This window comes from Nomascus leucogenys, chromosome 7b (genome assembly GCF_006542625.1).
Source record: "Nomascus leucogenys isolate Asia chromosome 7b, Asia_NLE_v1, whole genome shotgun sequence".
Lineage (NCBI taxonomy): Eukaryota > Metazoa > Chordata > Mammalia > Primates > Hylobatidae > Nomascus > Nomascus leucogenys.
Genome location: NC_044387.1, coordinates 62096546 through 62109241, shown reverse-complemented (window position 1 = coordinate 62109241; position 12696 = coordinate 62096546). Strand labels below are relative to the sequence as shown.

Sequence of the window (12696 nt, the reverse complement as noted above, 5' to 3'; positions counted from 1 at the left end):
TCTCTATTATATTTTGAGGATTTCTTTCCCTATTTGCAGTTATGTGGAATATATTTTGAGGAGTGTTCCCTCTTTTCAGGGATGGGGACAGTTATCTAGGAGCCTATTGTGAATAAAGGACATATGCTGAAGAATTAAACAGGCATCAAAAAATGCCTGATTGCATTAAAAATGCAATCCACCAATCAATTAATGAAAAATGAAAAATATAATGCAGATCAAACCCTGTATGTTGAATCTTCTCCACATAAAATTTTAAACCATTAAAATATGTAGGAGGAATTGTATTTTTAAATGTTATGATTCATTTTTTAGAAGTCTAAGGTAGAATTCCCCTTGAACATGCTGTGCACATTAATGGCAAGAAGCAAAAGCAGCGTCAAGGTTGAGAGTTTCTTAAAGAAAGTTCAATTTGCTGACACTCAGAGAAATGGGCACTGCCATTCTCTGCTGTGGCTGCTGTTGTTTCTCAGAAACATCTGCTGTATGTATTTAAGTCAAATCTGCCTCTACCTCTTATGAAATAAGATCTCTGTACACCAAAGAGCCCTCTGGAAGCCTACTATTTCCATCTTATCTGGGCTGCCTGGCTGCTGGAGAAAGTCCCCCACAGGCCAGGACTCACCACTAAGCTGTCTTCTGGGGATATTTCAAAAACTATTTTAGGTAGCTCACTTTACTTTGATGCATGGTGAGGCAAACCTTTGGAAAAGCAATTTGGCGATTGTGTATGTGTCGATAACTTAAAAATTATTCATGCACTTTCATTCAGTAATCTTTCCCCCAAGACTCAATGCTGAGGCAAATTACATGAAATTGCCATTTTGGATGTCTCTCTAGGAACCTTGAATAGAACCCGTTCAAACTCTCAATTCTTACCCCAATCAACTTCTCTTGCAATCATCTTCATCTCAGAAAATGACTATTCCTCCATTCTGCCAGTTACTTAGGCTCCAAACCGTAGTGTCTTTCTTGGCTCCTCTTCTTCTTCCATACTACATGTCAAATGCATCAGAGAATACTGTTTATCCCACCTTCAAAACATATTGAGGATTGAATCACTTCTCACCATGCTCATTGCCACCTTCCTGGCACAGGTCATTATCCTCTGCTTCCTGAATTACTGTTGAGTTCCTAATTGCTTTACTTGCTCCCATACTTGCTTGGATACAGTCAGACTAAACCTTTTAAAACACATCAGACCACATATACTTCCTCACTCAAAAATCTCCAAAGTTTTCTCCTCTCACTCAGAATAAAATGCAAAATGTTCACACCTTTGACTGCAAGGCCACATATGATTTGCTCCCCATCTTTCTGATCTTATTTTCTTCACTCAGTTTCTACTTTCATCTCCATCCTTAATGGTCTTAATGGTTTCTTTGCTGTTTTTCTGCATATCAAATACAATCTTGCCTCAGATTGTACTTGTGTTCATGGTTCCCTTTTCCTGGTAAAACCAGTCCCCCAAATAGCCACATAGAATCCTTATTTCTTTCAATATTCTGTTCAAAAGTCACCTCACAAAGCAGCTGACCCTGACAGAAAATACCTTATGTGACATAGGTTACCCTTCCATACTCTGTTGCCTTTTTCTTCATAGCAGATGTCATTATCTAACATAATCTAAAGCTTTTTAGAAATTTCTGTTTTTTTCCAACTCCAGAATGTAAACTCCATGAGAGCAAGAACCTTATTTGTTTAACATGTTTCAGTTGGATGCCCAGTGCCTGTAACACCAATGCATAACAGATGCTCGATAATTATTGTTAGATGAAGAAATGAAACATCTACAACAGTATTATATATTTGGGGGGTGGTATAGCAGTGCTCATTGCTCTCCCCAAATACCACTTGTCAGTTGTTCAAGAAGTGCTACTGGAAAAAAGAGTAGCAGGGTTGCCGCAAAATCATTAGCACAAAGCTGGAAGAATATTAATGTCCCCTCAACAAGTGAACTTTTGACTTATTAAAAGTATCATGAATTGAGCACAAATTCTCTGAAAGTGTAGCTAGTGGAAACCAACATGTCATAGATAATCATTTTTTTTCCGAACCATTTAAGTTGCAGAAAGAATGTCTCATCACTGCTTAAATTCTTCAATGTACATATCCCCCCAACCACAGACATTCTTCTACAAAACTACAATATAAATATCCAAGTCAGGAATTCACCATTGATAAAGTATACCATCCAATCTACCGATTTCACTGAATCTTTGCCAAGTGTTTATTTTTCCTTTCTGATCTAGGAGCCAATCTGGGATATTTATTGTATGTAATTGTCACGTCTCTTAAATCTCTTCAATTTGGATCAGTTCTTCTGTTTTTCTCTGTCTCTCATAAGTTTAAGAGTTTTAAAGAATATAAACTTTTCATTTTGAAGGGTGCCTCTCACCCTGGGTTTACCCATTGTTTCCTTGTATCTAGACCATGCCGTGTATTGTTCTTTTCAGGAACATGACAGAAATGACACTGTGATCCCAGTGCATTTCATCAGCAGGTACATGATAGGACTCATTCCACAGCTGGTGATGTTCACCATGATCACCTGCTCAACTTGGTGTCTTCCAGGTTCCTCTTCAATCAATTCACCACTTATTGAATTAGTAAGTATTTTTCAGAAGATACTTCAAGACTAGGCTAATATCCTGTTTCACATCAAACACCTACCCATCAGCCTTAGTATCCATTGATGACTCCTGCCTAAATCGAACAACACTCTTGTCAAATGGTGACTTTCTATATCCATTAATCCTTATCAGTAGGTATTTCTACCATAAGGAAGAGCTGTTCCTCCCTATTTATTTATTTACTCCATCATTTATCTGTATTAACATTAGCACAGATTCATGCTTTATTCGATAGGTTGTAATCAGTTACTAGGATCATTTATTTTATGTTCAGACTGTCCCAGATTTGGCCAGTGGGAGCCCTTTCCAGCTGGCTCTTGTGTCTTTTTGACATACTCCCATCATGCTTGGCGCATTTCCTTACAAGAGGTTATGGGCTCACTCTGTACTTTCCCAGTGTCAGCCCTAGAATCAGCCTGCTTGCTTTTCGTGGAGGATGCTATTTAGAAACCAAGATCCTTTGGCCACTTGATGTGCCTTTTGCTTTTGGCCTTTGAATGGAGAGAGCTATGGTATACATGTGTGCACACACATAAATATATATACATATAGTTTTTAAAAAATGATTTCATACTCATTGTTAATCCACCCTAAAGCCTCAAGGTTATTTATAGCTCACTTTCTTTCCATATTTGTAAATTCCTTCTCCAACAGTAAGAAACCTGGCTCCTATTTTACTCAATGTTTTACTTATTAGCCCAATGGCCCTGCAATTAAGCAATCTTCCAGCCATGCTATTTCCTTGACCCTGTCATATCTTTAGCACCTAACTTTTCCAAAGGAAAGAAGGGGTAAGGGATAGTCACACATTCTTAATAACATAGCTTCTCCAAGTCTTCCAGCTGGAGAAAAAAAATGCTAAGCGATAAAGAAGACTGGGGAAACACTGTGGGTTGCTAAAGGCAACTGCTCAGAACCTAGCCGGGGGTTTCTAGCAGTGGACTCCTCTCTCAGATCTCTGGTGGGTCAGGAACCAGCAGCCAGGTGTCTCCACTTTTGCCTCCTTGGCAGTAAGCGCTATAAAAAGCACTGTCCCAATTGCCTAGAAGCCTATTTTCTAAAATGAATAAGCTAGGAACACATACAAATTCAGCACATCAAATGCCATAGAGACAAATTCTTCTAAGTAGTTCTTCTTGTGCCTGCTTCTAATTTGGGTATAGCTGAGGCTCTTTGCCCTCCCTTAACAGCCACCAGCTGTTTGTACTGCTGCCGGAAAAAGAGAAGTTGTACTGGTGGACATTCATTAGCGAAGAGCTGTAAACATGTTAAAGTCCTGGGGAAAAGGCAGACTTTCATTTTTTAAATTTAAATCATGAATGGGTCCTGGGTTCTCTGAAAGAGCATCAGGTGGGAAACACAATGTAAATGACAGAGAACCATCACACAAATATTTTTAGAGACTATATCGCAGGCATCTCAAGCCAAGGAAAAGGATATCCACCACCCAAACGTCTAATTGGTAAGGAATTGTGCTGTACCACAGTTTTAAGAACACTACACTAGGGGGACTGTACTGTCTGCTGACTACTGTAATCTCTATGCACAGTTGGAGAGCGCACTATAAACAATAACCCAAACAAACCTCCCTTGCCTGTTGGTGCTGCGAGTCCCCCGTTCCCAGTCATGACAATCAGAATAAATACAGTCCAGAAATGTCTCACCCGGTTTATCTTCTTATAGAGTGATAAAACACCTATTCTATAAGAAAACGAATGTTACATGATTGCCTCCAGGTGGGCAGTAGGAAGCCTATTCTTATACCCACCTTAACAGAGTGGTTGTTAGACCAGCAGCATCAGCATCACCTGGGAACTTGTTAGAAATGCATATTTTTTGGGGCCCTACCCCAGATCTACTGAACCAGAAACTTTGTGGCAGGACCCATCAGTCTGAGTTTTAAAACTAAAGATTTGATAGCCACTGCCCTAGGTATTCCAGAGGTAGCGTTGGAAGGACCTCAATACCAAACCACCTTACACTTTGGCCCTAGGACAGGTAATCAGGGAGCTCACGGCAGTACTTCCAGCAAACGGGAGGGTCGTTTACGAGAGGCACATACATTTGCTAAATGTAACGCTCAGGAAGTTATTCCCTTACTCATAGGTCAGGGGTCGCTGCCCCTTTACCCCCACCTACATCAAGTCGCCGATTGAGGTTGAATTTGAGACCCGACAGGGGTCGCTGCTGCCCATAAAGAGAGACCAAGGGAACATGGCAAGAGAATCCCAGGGGCTTTGACATCACACTAAGCTCCTCCTTGCACGCACACATTATACACACACACACACAAACATACAGACACACACACACGGACCGCTTACTCCTCTCTGCCTGCTCGCTCCCACTGCCCCCAAGCCCGCCCCGCCCGCGACAAGTGCGTGCCCAGGCGCAGCCACCGGCGACATCAGGAGCGCAGCGCCCAGAGCCCGAGGGAACCGGCGCAGGGCAGCAGCGGCTGCCACGGCTGCAGCCGGATTCGCGCGCCCCAGGGCTCAGTGGCGGCGGCCGGGACACCCTCGGCAGCACCCCGCACCGCAGCACCCTAGACTACGAGCAACCGTGCCCGTCCCCGCCGGGGCTGGAGGGCGCAGGGCCGTCACCCTGCAAGTTCCTGGGCCCCCGGCCACCCTTATGAGAGAAGGCGAAGCCGGGCGAAGGAGCAGGACGCTCGGCAGCAGGACTCCTCCGCAAGCCCCGCGGGCCTTCTGTTCCCGCGTCCCCCGGGCGCTCAAGACGCAAAATGCAACCACCGCGCTACGGCTGAGAGGGGAAGGGGCCAGCGCCATCCGCTCGCCCGGAATCCGATCCCCGCGGCCGCTGCGCGTCCCGGCCGCGGCCCCTCCGGCCCAGGAGTGAGCAGTAGCAGGAGGAGAGGCGGCCGGCCCGGGGTTGGCCGGGGCTGGGGAGGAGGGACGGGACGGAGGGAGGGCGCGGGGGCGGGGAGGGGGCCCCGGCGGATAAAGATGGCAATGTCTCTCATCCAAGCGTGCTGCAGTCTGGCTCTCTCAACATGGCTGCTTTCCTTTTGTTTCGTGCATCTGCTCTGCCTGGACTTTACCGTGGCCGAGAAGGAGGAATGGTACACTGCCTTCGTGAACATCACCTACGCCGAGCCCGCGCCGGACCCCGGGGCCGGGGCGGCGGGCGGCGGCGGCGCGGAGCTGCACACGGAGAAGACGGAGTGCGGGCGCTACGGCGAGCACTCGCCGAAGCAGGACGCCCGCGGGGAGGTGGTCATGGCCAGCTCTGCCCACGACCGCCTGGCCTGCGACCCCAACACTAAGTTCGCCGCCCCGACCCACAGCAAGAACTGGATAGCCCTCATCCCCAAGGGGAACTGCACGTACAGGGATAAGATCCGGAACGCGTTCCTGCAGAACGCCTCTGCCGTGGTCATCTTCAACGTGGGCTCCAACACCAACGAGACCATCACCATGCCCCACGCGGGTGAGTGGCCCAGCGGGCGCGGGGGAGGGGAGCCGGCGGGGACGGAGGTGCCTAGAGGGATCCAGCGCCTGCCTCCAGGCTCCCTGTGGGAAGTCCGTGCGGCGCGGAAGACGTGTCTGGGTTCCCTGGACCGATTAAGTTTTGCTCCGCGTCACTTGGGGGGTTTACAAAGAGGAGAAGATTAACTGTACTGGGGAGGGGAGAGGCTGCCAGAGAGCTTGGCATAGCGCCGCTTGGACAGGGGTTCAACGTGGCGGGCTAACTTTTCCGAGGGGGACCTGGAAGGTGGGGTTTGGAGGGTAGGGCTCAGATACTGTTCTTGGTGAGTGACCGGCCCAGCACCTGTTTGGAACCAGTAGATCTGAAAACACAGCACTGCTCTTGGGTCTGTGCATCAGGTATACCCTGATGCAGGCGCTGTATCGGGAGAGGGTTAGGGTTACCTGCTGGCAGCTCACCACCGCGAACTTGCTCTTGAGGTTTCATCTCTTCGTGGGAGAGTTTCCCCTTCTGGGTTTACGCACTTCATTAATCATATTAAAAGTACTATGCTCTGCCAGGCTGTCATCCAGAGAAACTGACAGGTGGCCACGATGGTAAATAATAACAATCCTCAACAAGCCAAGAAGAGTGTGATGGCCCTAAAGTTGTAACTACTTTTCTAATTATTGCATTATCCTTTGCCTGATTGGGAGGATAAATATGCTGAAGGTTTTCTTTCTGGCTAGAATGAAGGGATTTCAGACTAGAGAGAATAAGCTTCTGTTAATGATCGCAGGTACCAGGACTAGAAATGCATTACTGTCCCGAAACTCAATACCGCATATGCCTGACATAAGCAATGTTTCCCTGGTGGTAGGAACACCCTCCCCCCAAAAAAGCCATCCCCAGGCTTGTTAACGTAAGTCCATAAGCCACTAGTTTTAGCAGGCTAGCCTCATTATGTCAGGGCTTGCCACTTGTATTTGTGTGCCTGAGAAGTGGGCCCTCCTTCCCCAGAGGGGTTTCTGCCGAAGACTGTGGCATCCAGTGCCCGGAAGAAGGGGAGAAAAATGACAGATGCATTTTCTGAGTGCAGTCTCCTAATCAAAAGCATTATTTTCTTTAAAAACCAAATTTGAATAAATAGTTACGCTGCTGAAATGGAACACCAAGCTCTGGCTACATTTGTAGGGGTGTTCTCTTTGGGGACAAGTTTCCATTCTGAGAGCTCATGTCACCTATCAGTGAAATATTCAATTGGTTTGCCTCCAGTAATCAACACCAGCTGTTTTAGTCAGGGAACTTTGTCAACCTTAACACAAACAGGTGGGGAGGGGAAATGTTCCAGACTTCTAAAACACAGGCCAGAAAAATGCAGTGTGTTAATTAATGAAGAGGAGGAGAGGCAGTTACTTAGAAAAGTTACAATACAGCACTTTCAGAATATTTGATATATTTTCTTGAGCTCAACAGTTTTCTAAGGGAAAAGATTGTACTCTAACCCTGAGTCTTAAGAGCACTACTGAAACTTTGATATTCAAGGATGTTAAGGACTACGGAAAGCACTTTAAGTCATGTAAAGTATCTTTAGATAAACATGTTACTTAATATTTAAAACCTCAGTGGAGGAGGGGTGAAGGAAGCTTTTTTGTTTTTGTTGTTCTTTAAACTCCAAGAAGATTGTTAGCTGACTTTGTGAGATTCTTTGTTTCTCTGTGCATATGCATGAAATCTTGAACTCAACTTCTTTGAACATAAAGTAAGAGGCATCATTTGTTCCTGTCTAAAAAGGTTCTCTAGAACTGCCAACACATTGGATCAATTAATGGCTTGCTTATTTTTAAAGAAAGCACTAAGCAGATTTCCCACACAAATGATGCTTAAGATAGTGGGAGTGGAAGGTTTAGTAATAATGTAGTTTGAATGTTACAGGCAAAAAAAAATTGGAAATTGTCTATTGTCTAATTGTTCTGTTTCCAAAAATGTATTCATGCTGTATCTGCCAATGGCCAGGAAACTCCCTATTATCTTCTGACATTTTGCCACATTAGGAGACTCTGTGTTCACTTCAGTCAGAGGCTAGCATTGATTTCTGCTAGAGTGTCATTATGAGCAGATACATGACAGGGTAGCATGATAAACCCTTGGCTATACTCTGAAATTCTTCTGCCTAAATCTCAAACACCGCCAGCACTTGTCTGGCTGTCGGTGTCTTCCATGTAGTCCAGATCTTGAAAGCTTTACTTTTCCTAGTTAAATTTGAGGTCAGATTTCTAAATTCAGTTTGAGAAACTGCACATTTTAGATGCTAATCAAATATTTTTATTTTGTGAACTTGGGATACCATACCAGAAAATCTGCATATTTGTGAACTTTTAAATTCAGTTTTCAAAAAGTTTTAAAAACTGCAAAAGCTGATGATATATCTATCACCTTTCCTCTAGATCCTTTATTTTTGGAACTGATAGATTTCAGGTGAGGAGAAGGTCTGTAGTTAGTGTTATGCAACCTGTCGTTTAACATCTATGCATTTGCATATCTTGAAATTCAATTAAATAGAAATCGTTTTCTCCTTTTCATATACGTTTTCTGTTTTTTTCTTTTCCTGCTTAAATAATTTTGATTTTCTGCCACTTATGTAACTATAACTTCTCATTCAAACAGACACCGCTTCTCCTGAGATAGACCAGTAGTTTTGCTTTATAACAAGTCACTTTCCTCCCCAGTATAACAGCTTTACTGAAATATAAACATACTCTGCAGTTCACTCATTTGAAGTATACATTTCAATGGCTTTTAGTGTATTGACTGAGTTGTGCAGCCATCATCACTATCTAGTTCTAACAAGAAACTCTTGTACTTCCCCATTATTCCCCAACTCCTAGTCACTCCCCATTATTCCCCACCTCCCAGCCCTAGGCTAATCTATATTCTGTCTTCATGTATTTAAATGCCTCTTTTGTACCTTTCATATAAATGGAATCATATAATATGTGGACTTCTGTGATTGGCCCCTTTGATTTAGCATAATCTTTCTAAGGTTCATCAAGGTTGTAGCATGCGTCAGTACTTAAACCCTTTTTATTGCCCAATAATATTTCGTTGTATGGATATATCACATTTTGGGTATTTATTCATCAACTGATGGAAAATTATGTTGTTTCTACCTTTTAATTGTTATGAAAAATAGTGCTATGAGCATTCATGTACAAGTTTTTGTGTGGACATTTCTCTTGATTATATACCTAGGAGTGGAACTTCTGAGTCATATGGCAACTCTATGATTTAATCTTTTGAGGACTTTCTAGACTGTTTTCCAAAACAACTGCATCATTTTGCATTCCCACCAGCAGTGTTTGAGGGTTCCAATTTCTCCACAGCCTCATCAACATTTGTTACTTTTTTATTTTGCCCATTCAAGTGGATGTGAAGTGGTATCTTCATTTTGTTTTAAATTTTCATTTCCCTGATGACTAATTGTTACTTTTTAACATAGTCTTCTTTTTTTCTGCTTTTCATTTTATTCCCTTTCCCCTTATGCCCACCATTATTTATTCTTTTCCAGACTTTCAACTCATACACTTTTATCCTAGGGAAGAGAGAGAGTGATTAATAGAGAAAATCTACTTCCCTCACATTTTATGTCTATGGACCAGAGATTTATATGTCCCCTATTAAGGGACATAAGGCTATATCTTTAGTGCAGGAGCACCAAGAGGGCCATAGCAAAAAGCTATAGAGAAATGCATCTTCCAAGTAGTAAAAGCCCCAGAAGTGAACTTTCAGCTATAGGCAAAGGCAGTGAGACCCAAAGCTGGTCTGATGCCTGCCTGTGAAGCTTCTTTCAGTGTACCCTAAGGAAAATGATGATGTTAGAAATTTCTAGAGGCAGTTTAGGGCACTAATTAAATAGGAGTGTAGCCTCTAGAGCCAACCACTTGGATTTGTGTCCTGGTGGCACTACTTTCTCACTGTGTATCTTTGTGCAAGTTAACCTCCCAGGTTTTGGGTTTCCTCCTTTGTGAAGTGGAGGATAACACCGTACCTCGACTGCTTGTTATGTGAATTAGATGGATTAATGCATGTACAGTGCTTAAATCTGTAGCTGGCACAAAGCAGTCAACAAATGTTAGCCCTTCTAAGCATTGGACTCAGTGACACACAATGACATGCAGGAGCCACACACTGGATCATCATACCTCTGAGGCTCACTGAGTTCCTGGCAGCCTTGGGAAAGAACTCCTTATTTACCCTTTCATACTGAAGAGGCCAGAGCAGTGGTGCCAATTTGTTTGTGGCTCAGCGAATTGAAACAGGGTGTTCCAGTTCCCTCTGATTGATGAACATTTAAGATTCTTCTATTGCATTTGTACTTTCTTCTGGCTTAAACTGAAATCTCGTTGCAGCAAGGGCATGTATGATAAACATGGTAGTCTGTGTATGCAGGCTGTTTGTGACTGAGTTGTGATGTTGAGGAAATGGTATGTTTTATTTTTTCTTTTTTAAAGAGTGTGTTTGATATCTTTGTTTGTCTATTGCTAGTACATAATCAACAGGAAATGAAACATCTAGCTGTCTAGGAAGAACTTTTGTGAGACTAGGTCCCTAAGAGCAACTTGGAGATGGAGGAAGGGAAGAAATGGTTGCAGTAACTCTGGAGAACATGCTAGGCCCTTGGAAAGGAGGAGCCTAGGATGGAGTATATCTGTGTATTCTAGACTTCTCCAAGGTCGGAGGCAAAATGTAGTAGATCTGCTGAGGCTCTTCCTCCATAGGTGGGTGCTCAGAGTTCAGTGTATGGATTCATGCTACCTTTATGGCCGTTACTTTGATTGCTGAAGTCTACCTGTGCCTGAAACTCTGTAAAGGACCTAGCTGCTTTAATTTAATAAAGTTTTCTTTTTTCTTCAGGACTCACTTTTTCTAGAATATTTATGTGTACTTTTGCTTTACATTTTCATTTAAGTGATAAGATTAGCTCTCTTTTTTTTTTGGAGTGCTGGGTAATAATAACATTGACCAAATAGTGCTTACTCTGTGCCAGGCATGTTCTAAGCAGTTTATATGTATATAAATTTAATTCTTACAACAACACTGTGAAATAGGTACGCTTACTGTCTCCGTTTGATAGATGAGGAAACTGAGGCAAACTGTCTAACTTGGTCATGCAGACAGTAAGTGGTAGATCTCGGCTTGCAACCCAGGCAGTCTGTCTGCTGGTCTGTGCTCAGAGCTACAGCTCTATATACCCTCTCAGCGTGAAAGGGTATTCTGAAGGCTAGATGTGGGCAGTGATTACTTAATCATAGATATAGGAAGCAATCTAAGGCTGATTTCCTGTTTCAGAGTATGTTAACAGATGCATCGTTGACTTGCAGGAATGCATCTCTATTACATAATGGGAGAATGGGACCTTCTGTTTGGGCCTTTTCTCTTCCAGACCTCCCTCTGATTCACCATTTGACTTTGAGTCAGTCACTTTTTCTCTTCTCACCCTCAGTTTTCTTATTTATAAAGTACAAGGTTTTGTTTAGTTGATCTCTAAGAGGTATTTCAGCTCTAAAATTTATTCTTTATATATTTAAAACTTAGAATACTTCTAGTAAAATTCCCAATTTCTGGCTTCTTGATCAGAAAACCCAGTAACTGGGGCCTGCATTCCCCCATGGAAAGAGTAGCTGGAGCTCAGCAGTGGCTGGCTGTTCCCATGTGCCCCCCGGTTGGTCTAAGTCTCCATCACTTTTTACCATCTGGTTCTTGCTCTGCCGTGTTGATTTGTATTTCCTACCTCAACCCCAAGGTCACAGTGTTTGGGACTCCGTCTTTATGGAGCCAAACTTGGGGTAGTGAGGAGAAGTTACGGAAACAGACTTGGTTCAGCTCAGGAAAAACAAATTCATAAGAATAGAAGTGTTTAGAAATGGAAGAGGTTTCCTTGAAAGGGTAAGCTTTCTCTGGCATTCGCGTTGAAACTGAGTGGGAACATTGTGGAATTGCTGATCCCAGGATTTAAGGATGGACTTCCAGTGGGTGACAGCTTTAAAGGCCTTCCCAAGCATTGAGAGTATGTGATTCTCTATCACTTAGATATTTAAGAAACATATTTTTTAAGAGCCTCAGTTCCCACTTGATTTTTCTCGTAAGATACATACAGTCTGGCTATCATTTATGCTTTGTCTTGATCTTCAATGCCAGAATAATCTCACCTTCTCACTTAGTATGCATATATGTGTGTGTGTGTATTTATTTATTTTGCACTAAACTGTAACTCTTCACCTGCCTGTCTACTAGCAGAAATTCCAATAGCCAGGAATTCTAGACTCTGTTATTAAAAGCCATAATTCATCAAAGTGTTAAATAACATTTTTGGCAGTGTAGCTTAAGATGACCCGGGCAAGAAACTGTATGACTTGTTTATACATTTTAGGTCATAGAAATACATATCTAGAGGATTGGGAAGGAAACTTACCTTCTGTCTTCAAATCTTTAATAAGAATTCAATCATCGTCTCTCCTAGTGGCTGTCTTAAAAATCTCCTGGCTTCTCAAAAAGGAAGTAATTTTATAACCATGAAATCTGGAAAGATCCAGAAAGAACCTGGAGCTTCTTATTTATAGCTCATTCTTCCAGT

The 12696-nt window shown here is 43.0% G+C and overlaps 1 protein-coding gene across 1 annotated transcript in view; it reads left to right on the top strand.

The window, feature by feature from the left end:
• Window positions 1-4928: 4928 nt before the first annotated feature.
• Window positions 4929-12696, top strand: part of RNF150 (ring finger protein 150) — a 285174-nt gene continuing 277406 nt past the window's right edge. The window contains exon 1 of the mRNA XM_003257744.3: window positions 4929-6083. Within this exon, the coding sequence (XP_003257792.1) occupies window positions 5600-6083 (484 nt within the window). The 5' untranslated portion in view covers window positions 4929-5599. The remainder of the gene's footprint in view (window positions 6084-12696) is intronic.